The 12687-nt window shown below is 42.1% G+C and overlaps 1 protein-coding gene across 1 annotated transcript; it reads right to left on the reverse strand.

The window, feature by feature from the left end:
• Positions 1-3910: 3910 nt before the first annotated feature.
• LOC311141769 (histone H2A.V) lies at positions 3911-11917 on the reverse strand. The gene is made up of 5 exons (XM_084177213.1): positions 11809-11917; positions 9958-10035; positions 5186-5299; positions 4880-5009; positions 3911-4663 (listed from the first exon to the last, which is right to left on the reverse strand). The coding sequence occupies exons 1-5, from the start codon at positions 11809-11811 to the stop codon at positions 4602-4604; spliced, it is 387 nt and encodes a 128-aa protein (XP_084033339.1). The 5' UTR covers positions 11812-11917; the 3' UTR covers positions 3911-4601.
• Between the last annotated feature and the right edge of the window lie 770 nt (positions 11918-12687).

Genomic DNA, 12687 nt, shown 5'->3' on the forward strand with positions numbered 1-12687 from the left:
TGTCGAAAGATTGCTTACCTAGTCGGCTTGGGGATTCAAACCAGCGACCTTTCGGTTACTGGCCCAACGCTCTTAATCGCTATAGGCTACCTACAGCATTTGATCATTTTGTCACATCAACAAACCAGATATGTTTTTAAAGTGCCTTGATTAGGGTTGCAAAGCTACTGGTAATTTACACAAATTACCGGAATCTTCTGTAATTTTGGTAACTAACAATCTATGGTCATCTATGGTAACTTATGCTTCAATAACTTTTTTTTAAATGCATTCAGTATTAATTTTTTATATCTGTGACCATATTGTCCATGAGTTCCTAGTAAACTCAGCAAAAAAATAAATGTCCCTTTTTCAGGACCCTGTCTTTGAAAGATAATTCATAAAAATCCAAATAACTTCACAGATCTTCATTGTAAAGGGTTTAAACACTGTTTCCCACGCTTGTTCAATTAACCATAAACAATGAATGAACATGCACCTGTGGAACGGTTCTTAAGACACTAGACGGTAGGCAATTAAGGTCACAGTTAAGAAGATTTAGGAGTCTAAAGAGGCCTTTCTACTGACTCTGAAAAACACCAAAAGAAAGATTCCCAGGGTCCCTGCTCATCTGCGTGAACGTGCCTTAGGCATGCTGCAAGGAGGCATGAGGACTGCAGATGTGGCCAGGGCAATAAATTGCAATGTCCGTACTGTGAAACGACTAAGACAGTGCTACAGGGAGACAGGACGGACAGCTGATCGTCCTCGCAGTGGCAGACCACGTGTAACAACACCTGCACAGGATCGGTACATCCGAACATCACACCTGCGGGACAGGTACAGGATGGCAACAACATCTGCCCGAGTTACACCAGGAACGCACAATCCCTCCATCAGTGCTCAGACTGCCCGCAATAGGCTGAGAGAGGCTGGACTGAGGGCTTGTAGGCCTGTTGTAAGGCAGGTCCTCACCAGACATCACAGGCAACAATGTCGCCAATGGGCACAAACACACCGTTGCAGGACTAGACAGGACTGGCAAAAGGTGCTCTTCACTGACGAGTCACGGTTTTGTCTCACCAGGGGTGATGGTCGGATTCGTGTTTATCGTCAAAGGAATGAGCGTTACACCGAGGCCTGTACTTTGGAGCGGGATCGATTTGGAGGTGGAGGGTCCGTCATGGTCTGGGGCGGTGTGTCACAGCATCATCGGACTGAGCTTGTTGTCATTGCAGGCAATCTCAACGCTGTGCGTTACAGGGAAGATATCCTCCTCCCTCATGTGGTACCCTTCCTGCAGGCTCATCCTGACATGACCCTCCAGCATGACAATGCCACCAGCCATACTGCTCATTCTGTGTGTGATTTCCTGCAAAACAGGAATGTCAGTGTTCTGCCATGGCCAGCGAAGAGGATCTGGGACCTGTTGGATCGGAGGGTGAGGGCTAGGGCCATTCCCCCCAGAATTGTCCGGGAATTTGCAGGTGCCTTGGTGGAAGAGTGGGGTAACATCTCACAGCAAGAAATGGCAAATCTGGTGCAGTCCATGAGAAGGAGATGCACTGCAGTACTTAATGCAGCTGGTGGCCACACCAGATACTGACTTTTACTTTTGACCCCCCCCCCCCTCCTCCTTTGTTCAGGGACACATTATTCAATTTCTGTTAGTCATAGGTCTGTGGAACTTGTTCAGTTGATGTCTCAGTTGTTGAATCTTATGTTAATACAAATATTTACACGTTAGGTTTGCTTAAAATATACACTGTTGACAGTGAGGACGCTTCTTTTTTTGCTGAGTTTAGAAACTCAAGAGGATATAGCGTAATTCATGAAAGAAAAAGCATTAATCAACAATGACATTTTTTCAATTAATTCTGCAACTCTTCCAACTAGACATTTCACAACTGCCTCCAGTATGACACCGAAACCCTAATTAAACACCAATGGTATTCACTATGTTTATACAGTAGTTAGGATAATGTTTTACAGCTTTGTCATTCCATTTGTCATCTTATTGAATGATTTCATATTTTACATGTGATAAGGCTACACAGAGGGCCAGAGATGACACCTGTGATAATCTTTAGTACCCAAAAAGGCCACTAGATGTCATCTAATAAAATTCCAAATAGAGTAAGTCCAGCTTGTAGTCCTAAAACCCAGAAATTAGTTAACTCTGGTTTGTTAGGACCATAGAGAATGACAGAGGCCTGTAGTGGCCAGAAGGCTGTTTTAGAATGGGCAGCGCCATTGAGGGCGTCTACAATTTTAAAGTAGTCAACTGGGTGGGGATTCCTATGGTTGCAGCCTCAATAGCGCTGCCCATGAGGTCACAGAATGGTATAAAGACGAGTCCTCCATCGCTTTTGGTTCAAAAAAGTATGGTCTCCTAAGCCTGTGTTAACCGCAGACTTCATGTCCCCCATAGGCATTTTTCCTTTATAAGATATCAGTTAACATGACCTTCATGAATTATGAAGCCTTAATGCGCTCATTTGGATGACATAAAATACTTCAAAATTCACAAAGTGATGTTGGCTGATTCTTGTAGAATAAAGCAAAAGATCTCCTAAGCCTGTTTTTAACCACAGACCTTATTTTCGGAGTTGATCAAAAAACTACATTCATTTCCCCCTTGGCTGTGACCAACGAGCCTACAAAGAGATGCCATTACAATTGCGCTCTATAAACCTCTGGTAGTTTCCTGTTAAAACTTAAAGTTTCCAGTAGTATACCCCACCCTTTGCAACCCTAGCCTTGATACAGGCTTTGTTGGAACTAGTAGCAAATAAAGACATTACTTCATCATAGCATAAAAATTCTAATAATTTAGCTAGACCAATACGGAAGAAATCCACAAACAGCTTCGTTTTTATAAAAAATGAGTTTTAATTCCATTTTCAGTATAAAACATTTATGAAGCCCTGCCAATCAAAACAAATTCAACTGTCACAATAACAAACGTATGATTATTTCCCCGTCCTGCCCCACAATCTAAAAATAAAAAAAATTAGGGCTGGGCGATATTGAATTAATTTGATTAATTCGAATTTGTGCAATATTCCAAATGCCTGTATCGCAAGAAGAGGTGTATTGTACTTTTCATTTTTATGAGTGTCATTGTCTGCTTGTTCTCATGTCTTTTTGGTCTCATCTTCTTCGCTCCTTCCCACTAACACCAGAGATCTGTATATAATGATGAGATGCATGTCTCCACCCTAACAGTGGGAGTCGTCCCAAAGGCAGGCGACAAGATTAAATCCAAACTAAGCTCAATCCCATTGGCCTTATTTTGGTGCGAGTGAAACCTCTCGCCTCTACGGCAGGGCTGTCGAACTCATTCCATGGAGGGCCTAGTGTCTGCGGATGTTTTCAATTAAGACAACCAGATGAGGGGAGTTCTTTACTAATTAGGGACCTTCATTTGTCAATCAAGTACAAGGGAGGAGTGAAAACCCGCAAACACTCTGCCCTCTGTGGAATAAGTTTGACACGTGCTCTATGGTTCACACTCCCCCTGCCACTCATAAAGATGAGATCAGTTCTTCCTCTCCGACAATTGGTTTCAACTTGCTATTTGCATTTAAGGTTTGGTCCAACAGAAAACCGGTCATATGGACATTTTAATGTAACAAGAGGAGAAGTTACCTTTTCCGACGATACCCTTTGTCTTAACTACTCAAATTGCACGCAGAGCAGACACTAATTAAAAGAGCGCGTCTATGGAAATGAATGCTCAGTTTGTCGCGCGCAGCATTGCACTACCATGTACACGAAGCAGCATTTTAGCCAAAGACTTAAACTAGCTGTCTAGTCATAAAACAATATGATTGGCAACTTCTCATTCTGACAAGTTAGGCCACTTGATTTCAACATCTGAACAAAGTGGACAGGATAGCATGCTGTTTAAACAGTTGGAAACAGAAGGGTGTGTTCATAATTTATTATTATAATGCAACTGTTCTGCCTTGTTAGCTAGCAAATAGACCCAAGTACACTAAATGTGAAATACAAAGATTAGCTGGCTACCTACTAGCATGTGGGCTTGCGCTTGAGACCAGTGTTAATTTTCTATAACGCCTGCTACAAGAAGTTATTAATTATTAGTTAATGTACATTATGCATGATTCTGGTTAAATTTGTTAGAAAAGGGGAATTTTCATAAACCAGATCAGTGATTGCAAAAAAGCAGGTTAAAATTGATAAAATATTTAAATTATTAGTGATCTTATGTTGTAGAAGGCTTTTATTGAGCCCAGGTATAATTTCACAAGTCCTGAATTAGATTGTTGCTTGACTATTTGAAATGCAGTGTATTTGACCTTTAAAATTGTACAAGAAAACTATTACATGTTTTAGGAACCGCCCATAAACTAAAAAATAAATTACGATCCGATTTTTAGGCCAGTCGCCCAGCCCTAATCCAAATGTGTTTGAGTTTTTCTAGTTATGGGAAATATTACAATCATGACAAAACCGTAACAATCACTCATCATCGTTAGCTATAATATTAATAAAAGAAAATGTGAAGTTCTGGTCGGTCAAGTAAGTCTGAATACAAGCGTCTCCGAACACAGTCCAGTCCGAATAAAAGCCTTCACAGTCAACAAGATGTCTGTCTACGCAGTCTTCTGCTGGCCCTTCTTCCCAATCAGGGACTTGTGGATGTGAGGGATCACTCCTGGAAACAGAAGCAAACAGTGGTCAAACAAGAACACGAGCGTATGCATGTTATGAAAGAAATGGAGATGTGGACATCTAGTATTTTGAAAACACCACGTACAATAGCAATGATCCAAAAACGGGTGCATATGTGGAGGGCGATTATGCGTGTGTTTGTTCCAATAACTGTGTGTGAGAGCAAGTGATCTAATAACGGTGTGCCTTCACAACTCACCTCCTCCAGCGATGGTGGCCTTGATGAGGGAGTCCAACTCCTCGTCTCCACGGATAGCGAGCTGCAAGTGGCGAGGGGTGATGCGCTTCACCTTCAGATCTTTGGAAGCGTTGCCCGCCAACTCCAGTACCTGGAAACAAAAATCTTAAACTCAAATATGAAACGATTCAGAGATCTACTATTCAATAGCACTCTTATACATCTTCCCAATCACTCACAAATTGATAAATGACATTTTGGTTACATGACAGCAATAGTCTAATCCAACAGGATGTATTTGATCAGATGCGTCAGTGGTACGCGCACCTCAGCGGTGAGGTACTCCAGGATGGCAGCACTGTACACGGCCGCTGTGGCTCCTACACGGCCATGGCTGGTAGTACGAGTCTTCAAGTGCCTGTGGATACGACCCACTGGGAACTGGAAGGAAGAAAACAGGGGGGGGGGGGGGGAAAGGGGATGAGGATATATATAGCAATACATTTACATTTTAGTCATTTAGCAGATGCTCTTATCCAGAGCGACTTACAGTTAGTGAATACATATTTTTTTATACTGGCCCCCCGTGGGAATCGAACCCGCAACCCTGGCGTTGCAAACGCCATGCTCTATCAACTGAGCTACATCCCTGCCGGCCATTCCCTCCCCTACCCTGGACGACGCTGGGCCAATTGTGCGCCGCCCATGAGTCTCCTGGTCGCGGCCGGCTGCGACAGAGCCTGGATTCGAACCAGGATCTCTAGTGGCACAGTTAGCACTTACACCTATTCAGAAAGTAAGGAAACGATGTGGGGAGACAAGCAAGTGGGAGAAACAGTGAGAAGGTTGGACACAGGGATTTAACCTGGTCTCTGTTGGACAGTTGCACTTGTGACATGTTCCAGGGAGTGTTACCACTACACAATGGCTCTGCAATGAATGAGTGGTTTCTAGTAATAGCCGTACATGAGCACTGAAACATTGAGAAGCAAACAAATGCAAACCAGTTGAATGGAAGAGTTTTATTGTAATAGCAGGAACATGGAAAATAGCATTGCTACTCTTACCTAATAGAACAGAAACTCAAGATCCATTATAATGAACGATAAGGTGCATATACAGTGCAGTCGGAAAGTATTCAGACCTCCACCCGTTCTACATTGTTACAGCCTTATTCTAAAATGGAAAAAAAACGAATGTTTCACCTCAATCCACACAACCCCATAATGAGAAAGCAAAAACAGAATTTGTGGCAATGTATTAAAAAAACAGAAATATCACATTCACATATGTATTCAGACCTTTTACTCAGTACTTTGTGGAAGCACATCTGGCAGCGATTACAGCCTTGAGTATTCTGGGTATGACACTATAAGCTTTGCACACCTGTATTTGAGGAATTTCTCCCATTCTTCTCTACAGATCCTCTCAAGCTCTGTTACGTCCAGAGACGTTCGATAGCGTTCAAGTCCGGGCTCTGGCTGGGCCACTCAAGGACATTCAGAGACGTGTCCCAAAGCCACTCCTGCGTTATCTTGGCTGTGTGCGTAGGGTTGATGTCCTGTTGGAAGGTGAACGTTCACCCAAGTCTGAGGGCCGGCGCAGGTTTTCATCAAGGATTTCTCTGTACTTTGTGCCATTCATCTTTCCCTGGATCCTGACTAGTCTCCCAGTCCCTGCTGCTGAAACACATATCCACAGCATGATGCTGCCACCATGCTTCACCGTAGGAATGGTGCCAGGTTTCCTCCAGACGTGACGTTTGGCATTCAGGTCAAAGAGTTCAAGCTTGGTTTCATCAGAACAGAGAACCTTGTTTCTCATCGTCTGAGAGTCCTTTTGGCAAACTCCAAGCGGGCTGTCATGTGCCTTTTATGGAAGAGTGGCTTCCGTCTAGCCACTCTACCATAAAGGCCTGATTGGTGGAGTGCTGCAGAGGTTCTTGGTCACCTCCCTGAACAAGGCCCTTCTCCCCCGATTGTACAGTTTGGCCGGGCAGCCAACTCTAGGAAGAGTCTGGGTGGTTCCAAACTTCTTCCATTTAAGAATGACGGACGCCACTGTGTTCTTGGGGACCTTCAATGCTGCAGAATTGTTTTGGTACCCTTCCCCAGATCTGTGCCATGACACAATCCTGTCTCTGAGCTCTACGGAAAAGTCCTTCAACCTCATGTCTTGGTTTTTGCTCTGACATGCACTGTCAACTGTGGGACCTTATATAGACAGGTGTGTGCCTTTCCAAATCATGTCCAATCAATTGAATTTACCACAGGTGGACTCCAATCAAGTTGTAGAAACATCAAGGATGATCAATGGAAACAGGATGCACCTGAACTCAATTTCAAGTCTCATAGGAAAGGTTCAGAATACTTATGTAAATAAGGTATGTTTATTTTATTTATAATACATTTGCAAAAATTTCAAAAACGTTGCGGTCATTATGGGGTATTGTGTGTAGATTGATGAGGGGGGGAAACATTTATTTTATCAATATGTAAAAAGTCAAGGGGTCTGAAAACTTTCCGAAAGCACTCCACACACAGAACAAAAATATAAATGCAAAGATTTTACTGAGTTAGTTCATAAGGAAATCAGTCAATTGAAATATACTGAACAAATATAAAATGCTACATGTAAAGTGACCTGGGGAGTTCTGAGGTACCAGAACGCATAAAAAAAAGTCACCTTTATAATTAGGCATGCATTACGGCGCATTTGTGTAGTGGTAGAGAGCAGTACAGTAGAGGGACTTACAGAAGTTGCACACATAGGGAACGTTTTTAGTAGCCTAAGGTCCGGGAAAAATGTTGCCCTTTATAAACGCATTTCATTTTTCATGACTGGAGACTGGCAGAATATTTTTTGATACCGCACAAATGATCGAAATGGCAGGCTACTTTGACACTGACAAACTGAGAATCTGAGCTCATTAAAAACGACCTTGTCTTGAATCCATCAATAGCCTTGGCGTGTGGAGACATATTGTAGGCTACAAGATAAGGAAATTAGTCCTAAAAATGGTTTCTAGTTTCACCAATGATACACAGATCACTCGCTGGTGATTGTCGACCCGTGCCAAAAGCGTCGCTCTCGTAAAACAATATTTGGAAGTTGATCAAATATTTTGGTAGCCTACAGCATAGTGTTCTCTTTCAGCAGAGTCATTTGCTGTCCAACCTGTGTTTTCCCTTGATCGCATTCGAAATATTGCGAAAGGCCTGTTGTCTGCATGCAGTTTTTTTAACTGACAGATTTGCCGCATGTTGCCGACTGTTGGCTATTCCTTGTTATTGGGCTACAATCACAGCTAGGCTATTCTTTTATATAATCTATTGATCCTCTGTGGCTAAATTATAGGCCTTTTCATGGTGTAGTAGGCTATTCTGAATAATTTAATTTATTTCTGAGCAGACCGCAGTAATTCTATAACTTTAGCAAATGTCTTTACGTTCATCAGGGGTGCTGCAGTTCGCTCAGAACCCTTTTGTGGCTATGATTCTATAAGGAAATAAATTACGAAGTGCAACGCTAGAGATGTGAGTTGCAGGCTCATGTCTAGCGGAGTAGAGAGATCATAGAAAATGAATCTCATTATAGTTATGCGAGACATACTGGCATGCGTCTCAGCCACAGATTGGTCTCTAACATACGTTTCAATGTTGCGCAAAATCAACCCAAATAAAACGCTTAGAATATTAGGCACGGGCTGAGAATCTACTTTTTCACGTGACGCTTTTTTTGTGGGGGCAGGTAATTAACAAAAGAGTCACCTCAAATGAACTTCGATCGCTTTGGTTAGAATTTTTACATTGCAAGAAGTTAAAATCATTATTAATGCAACGAGAGGTTCCGGATCCGGCCAAATAAGTTCCAGAACAAAACAGTCCAAACTGAGAGGCTCAAATTAAACATGGGTCCCATGAGCTGAAATAAAAAAGATCGAGAAATGTTCCATACGCACAAAAAGCTTCCCAAATTTTGCACACAGTTGTTTACATCCCTGTTAGTGAGCTTTTCTCCTTTGCCAAGATAATCCGTCCACCTGACAGGTGTGACATATCAAGAAGTTGATTAAACAGCATGATCACTACACAGGTGCACCTTGAGCTAGGCACAATAAAAGGCCACTACAATGTGCAGTTGTGTCAACACAATGCCACAGATGTCTCAAGCTGAGGGAGCTTGCAATTGGCATGCTGACTGCAGGAATGTCCTCGAGAGCAGTTGCCATTTGTGACCATGCCAGCCCAGGACCTCCACACCCAGCTTCGTCACCTGCGGGATCGTCCGAGACCAGCCACCCGGACAGCTGATGAAATTGAGGAGTATTTGAGTCTGATTGGCTGGGCCTTGCTCCCCAGTCATGTGAAATCCATAGATTATTTAAGTTGACTGATTTCCTTATATGAACTGTAACTCAATAAAATCATTGGAATTGTTGCATTCATATTTTTCCCCCCCAGTATAACTGGGCAGGGGTGCAGCCATAGGTGGCTTGGGAGCCACGCTCACCCAATCAGAATTAGTTTTTCCCCACAAAAGGGCTTTATTGCAGATAGAAACACTACTCTGCATCCCCCAACTTCAGACGATTTCGCTGGTGAAGAAGCCAGATGTAGAGGTCCTGGGCTGACATGGTTACACATGGTCTGCGGTTGAGGCCGGTTAGACGTACTGCCAAATTCTCTAAAACGACGTTGAAGGCAGCTTATGGTAGAGAAATGAACATTGATTTGGCAACATCTCTGTTGGCCATACCTGCAGTCAGAATGCCAATTGCACGCTCCCTCAAAACTTCAGACATCTGTAGCGTTGTGTCAAAACTGCACATTTTAAAGTGTAATTTTGTTCCCAGTCCAAGGTGCACCTGTGTAATGATATGCCACACCTGTCAGGTGGGTGGATTATCTTGGCAAAAGAGAAATGCTCACCAACAGGGATGTAAACCATTTGTACACAACATTTGAGAGAAATAAGCTTTGTGCATATGGAACATTTCTAGGATTTTTTTATTTGAGCTCATGAAACCAAAACTTCACATGATGCGTTTATATTTTTGTTCAGTATATAAGATCACTGCAGCGGTATTCAAATCTTACCTGAAGTCCAGCTCTCTGGGAGCGCGACACTGCTTTCGCCTTGGCCTTGCCACTGTCTTTTCCTGCCTTACCGCCAGCCTGGAATAGATGGAGCAAGACATTATTACAAAATAAAAATAGGGACTTTTAAGTAAGATAATGAATAGAAACCATGTGATTTGCATGCAAGCACCCCTTACCCAAATGACAACACAAATCCCCCAACTGTGTTTTTTGTTACAATATATATAATTTAATGGATTATCTACATAGGCCCATTAGCAGCAACTGTCAGTCCTGTGTTCCAATGGCACGTTGTGTTTGCTAATCCAAGTTTGTCATTTTAAAAGGCTAATTGATCATTAGAAAACCCTTTTGCAATGATGTTAGCACAGCTGAAAACTGTTGTGCTGATTAAAGAAGCAATAAAAACTGGCCTTCTTGAGACTAGTTGAGTATCTGGAGCATCAGCAATTGTGGGTTCGATTACAGGCTCAAAATGGCCAGAAACAAAGAACTTTCTTCTGAAACTCGTCAGTCTATTCTTGTTCTGAGAAATGAAGGCTATTCCATGCGAGAAATTGCCAAGAAACTGAAGCTCTCGTACAACGCTGTGTACTACTCCCTTCACAGAACAGAGCAAACTGTCTCTAACCAGAATATAAAGAGTGGGAGGCCCTAGTGCACAACTGAGCAAGAGGACAAATATATTAGTGTCTAGTTTGAGAAACAGACGCCTCACAGGTCCTCAACAGGCAGCTTCATTAATTAGTACCCGCAAAACACCAGTCTCAACATCAACAGTGAAGAGGCGACTCCGGGATGCTGACCTAGGCAGAATTGCAAAGAAAAAGCCATATCTCAGACTGGCCAATAAAAAGAAAAGATTAAGATGGGCAAAGAACAGACACTGGACTTTTTCCTTGTTGTGTTGAATCAATTGTTGTTTTGTTTATCAGTTCATACACCATGTGCCATGGAATTCGTACAGTGATAATCTCTTCCCAGCTACTTTGCAGCCTGTATGGCGCAGCTGTCAACATTTGTCCTCAAAACTCAGTGTTTCTTAATCCTGGACCTAGAGACCCTAAATATCTTGACCCCTGACCGTGTCCCAGGTCACCAACCTTCACTTGCCTGGCTGACATTGCTAACGTTTAGCTAAAATAAGACAACTTAAAATTGATTAATTAGGTCCATATAAACATTTCTAATTAGGAAGGTAGTTAGTGCTTGCTAGCATGCCATGGGAATCACCCCCATTTTGATGGCTTACGTTTCCCGCCAATTCTTCACAAGCAACATCTCAGCTGGCATCAAATTAGAAGGCTAGCTAACTAGTTAGATATCAAATTAGAAGGTTAACTAGATGGATAACACTACCACCAAGTGGAATGTTTAATAAACCCATTGTATTAGTTAACCATTTGCTGAAATGTACTGCAATGCTAAAGGCGAATTATTAGTAACTAGTTACATAACCTCAACAGATATGGCAATATTGACATTTGATACAGAACAGCCGCGGAGCAACACGACCAGCGAACTCGAACAAACTGACGGTAGTTATCCAAATTAGTTAAGTTAGTAGACTACTTGCCGATCAACCACATGATTCGCACGCGAAAATAGCAGAATATATTTATCAGTGATAAAACCAGCAATTACCAAAACAGAAAATAAGTTAAACTAAGGTAAAAAGTAACTCAAATCTAACTAGTAAGTTAGCTATCGATTAGGAACGCATTGCTTTTCAGTCAATTTGAAGCAGTAGCAGGTAATGCTAGCGAATGTACAATTAAACCATACACGGACAAATTCTATACCATGCAGTAGTTATTAAAAGTATGGCTACAGAAAATAAACACTTACCATTTCAACGTTTCTTTATTTGGTTGTGGAACTGAGGAGATCGAAAACAATTTCGGTTCAAGACGGAGAGAAACAATAAATCCCTTAACAACCCCTATACCCAAAGGACTCCTCGCGAGCGGACATTGACCAATGGGAATTCCTGTTGTTTATTTGAATCTTTTTGTTGACCAATCACAGCGCTGCTTGTACAGATTTTACCCATCCCCCCACCTAAAATCGGATTGTCTTTCTTTGCGCACGAGACCAACAAGTAGGCGGGACCGCTGTAGCTAGAAAATGCCACTCAAAATGTATACTGTTTTTCATTTGATAAAAATTGATGCTCAATATTATTCACTTGATTGACTAATACAATTTTGAAAAAATACTACGTGCATGCGCATAACTGGAGATTGCATACTCAACTCGTCTTTGATAATGCATGCATATTTGTAGCATAGGCAGCCGATAGTGTGCGTTAGATCTACACCACAGATTGAACAATGAGTTAACAATGGGTTAGTTATAAAAGTATTTGTCTGCTTCTAGGAATGATGTGCCCAGCCGTTAATACCACAGACAGAGCAATGAGACAGATATTTCACGGATGTATAAAAGTGAAGCTAACTACCGGAAGCCCACTGGCCGGCAGTGGGAGAAGATGGAACAAGATGGATTTTGGCCTAAATTCTGTACATTTTCTCATCGATGAAACATTTGATCTCAATGCAATTTCTGTTCCCAAAACTAGAATATGTTATGAATAGAGTGGACTAAGTTTTGTAGACTTTACCCTTAGCAAAAACATTTTTTAAATTGCCTTGTTTTGAAGGAGTGCAAAGGCGAATTGAGTAATTGCACATGCGCATTTCAGAGTAGGCGTTCCCTAACGGAAAT

The sequence above is a fragment of the Coregonus lavaretus genome, assembly GCF_964263955.1.
Source record: "Coregonus lavaretus genome assembly, chromosome: 14".
In the NCBI taxonomy this organism is placed as follows: domain Eukaryota; kingdom Metazoa; phylum Chordata; class Actinopteri; order Salmoniformes; family Salmonidae; genus Coregonus; species Coregonus lavaretus.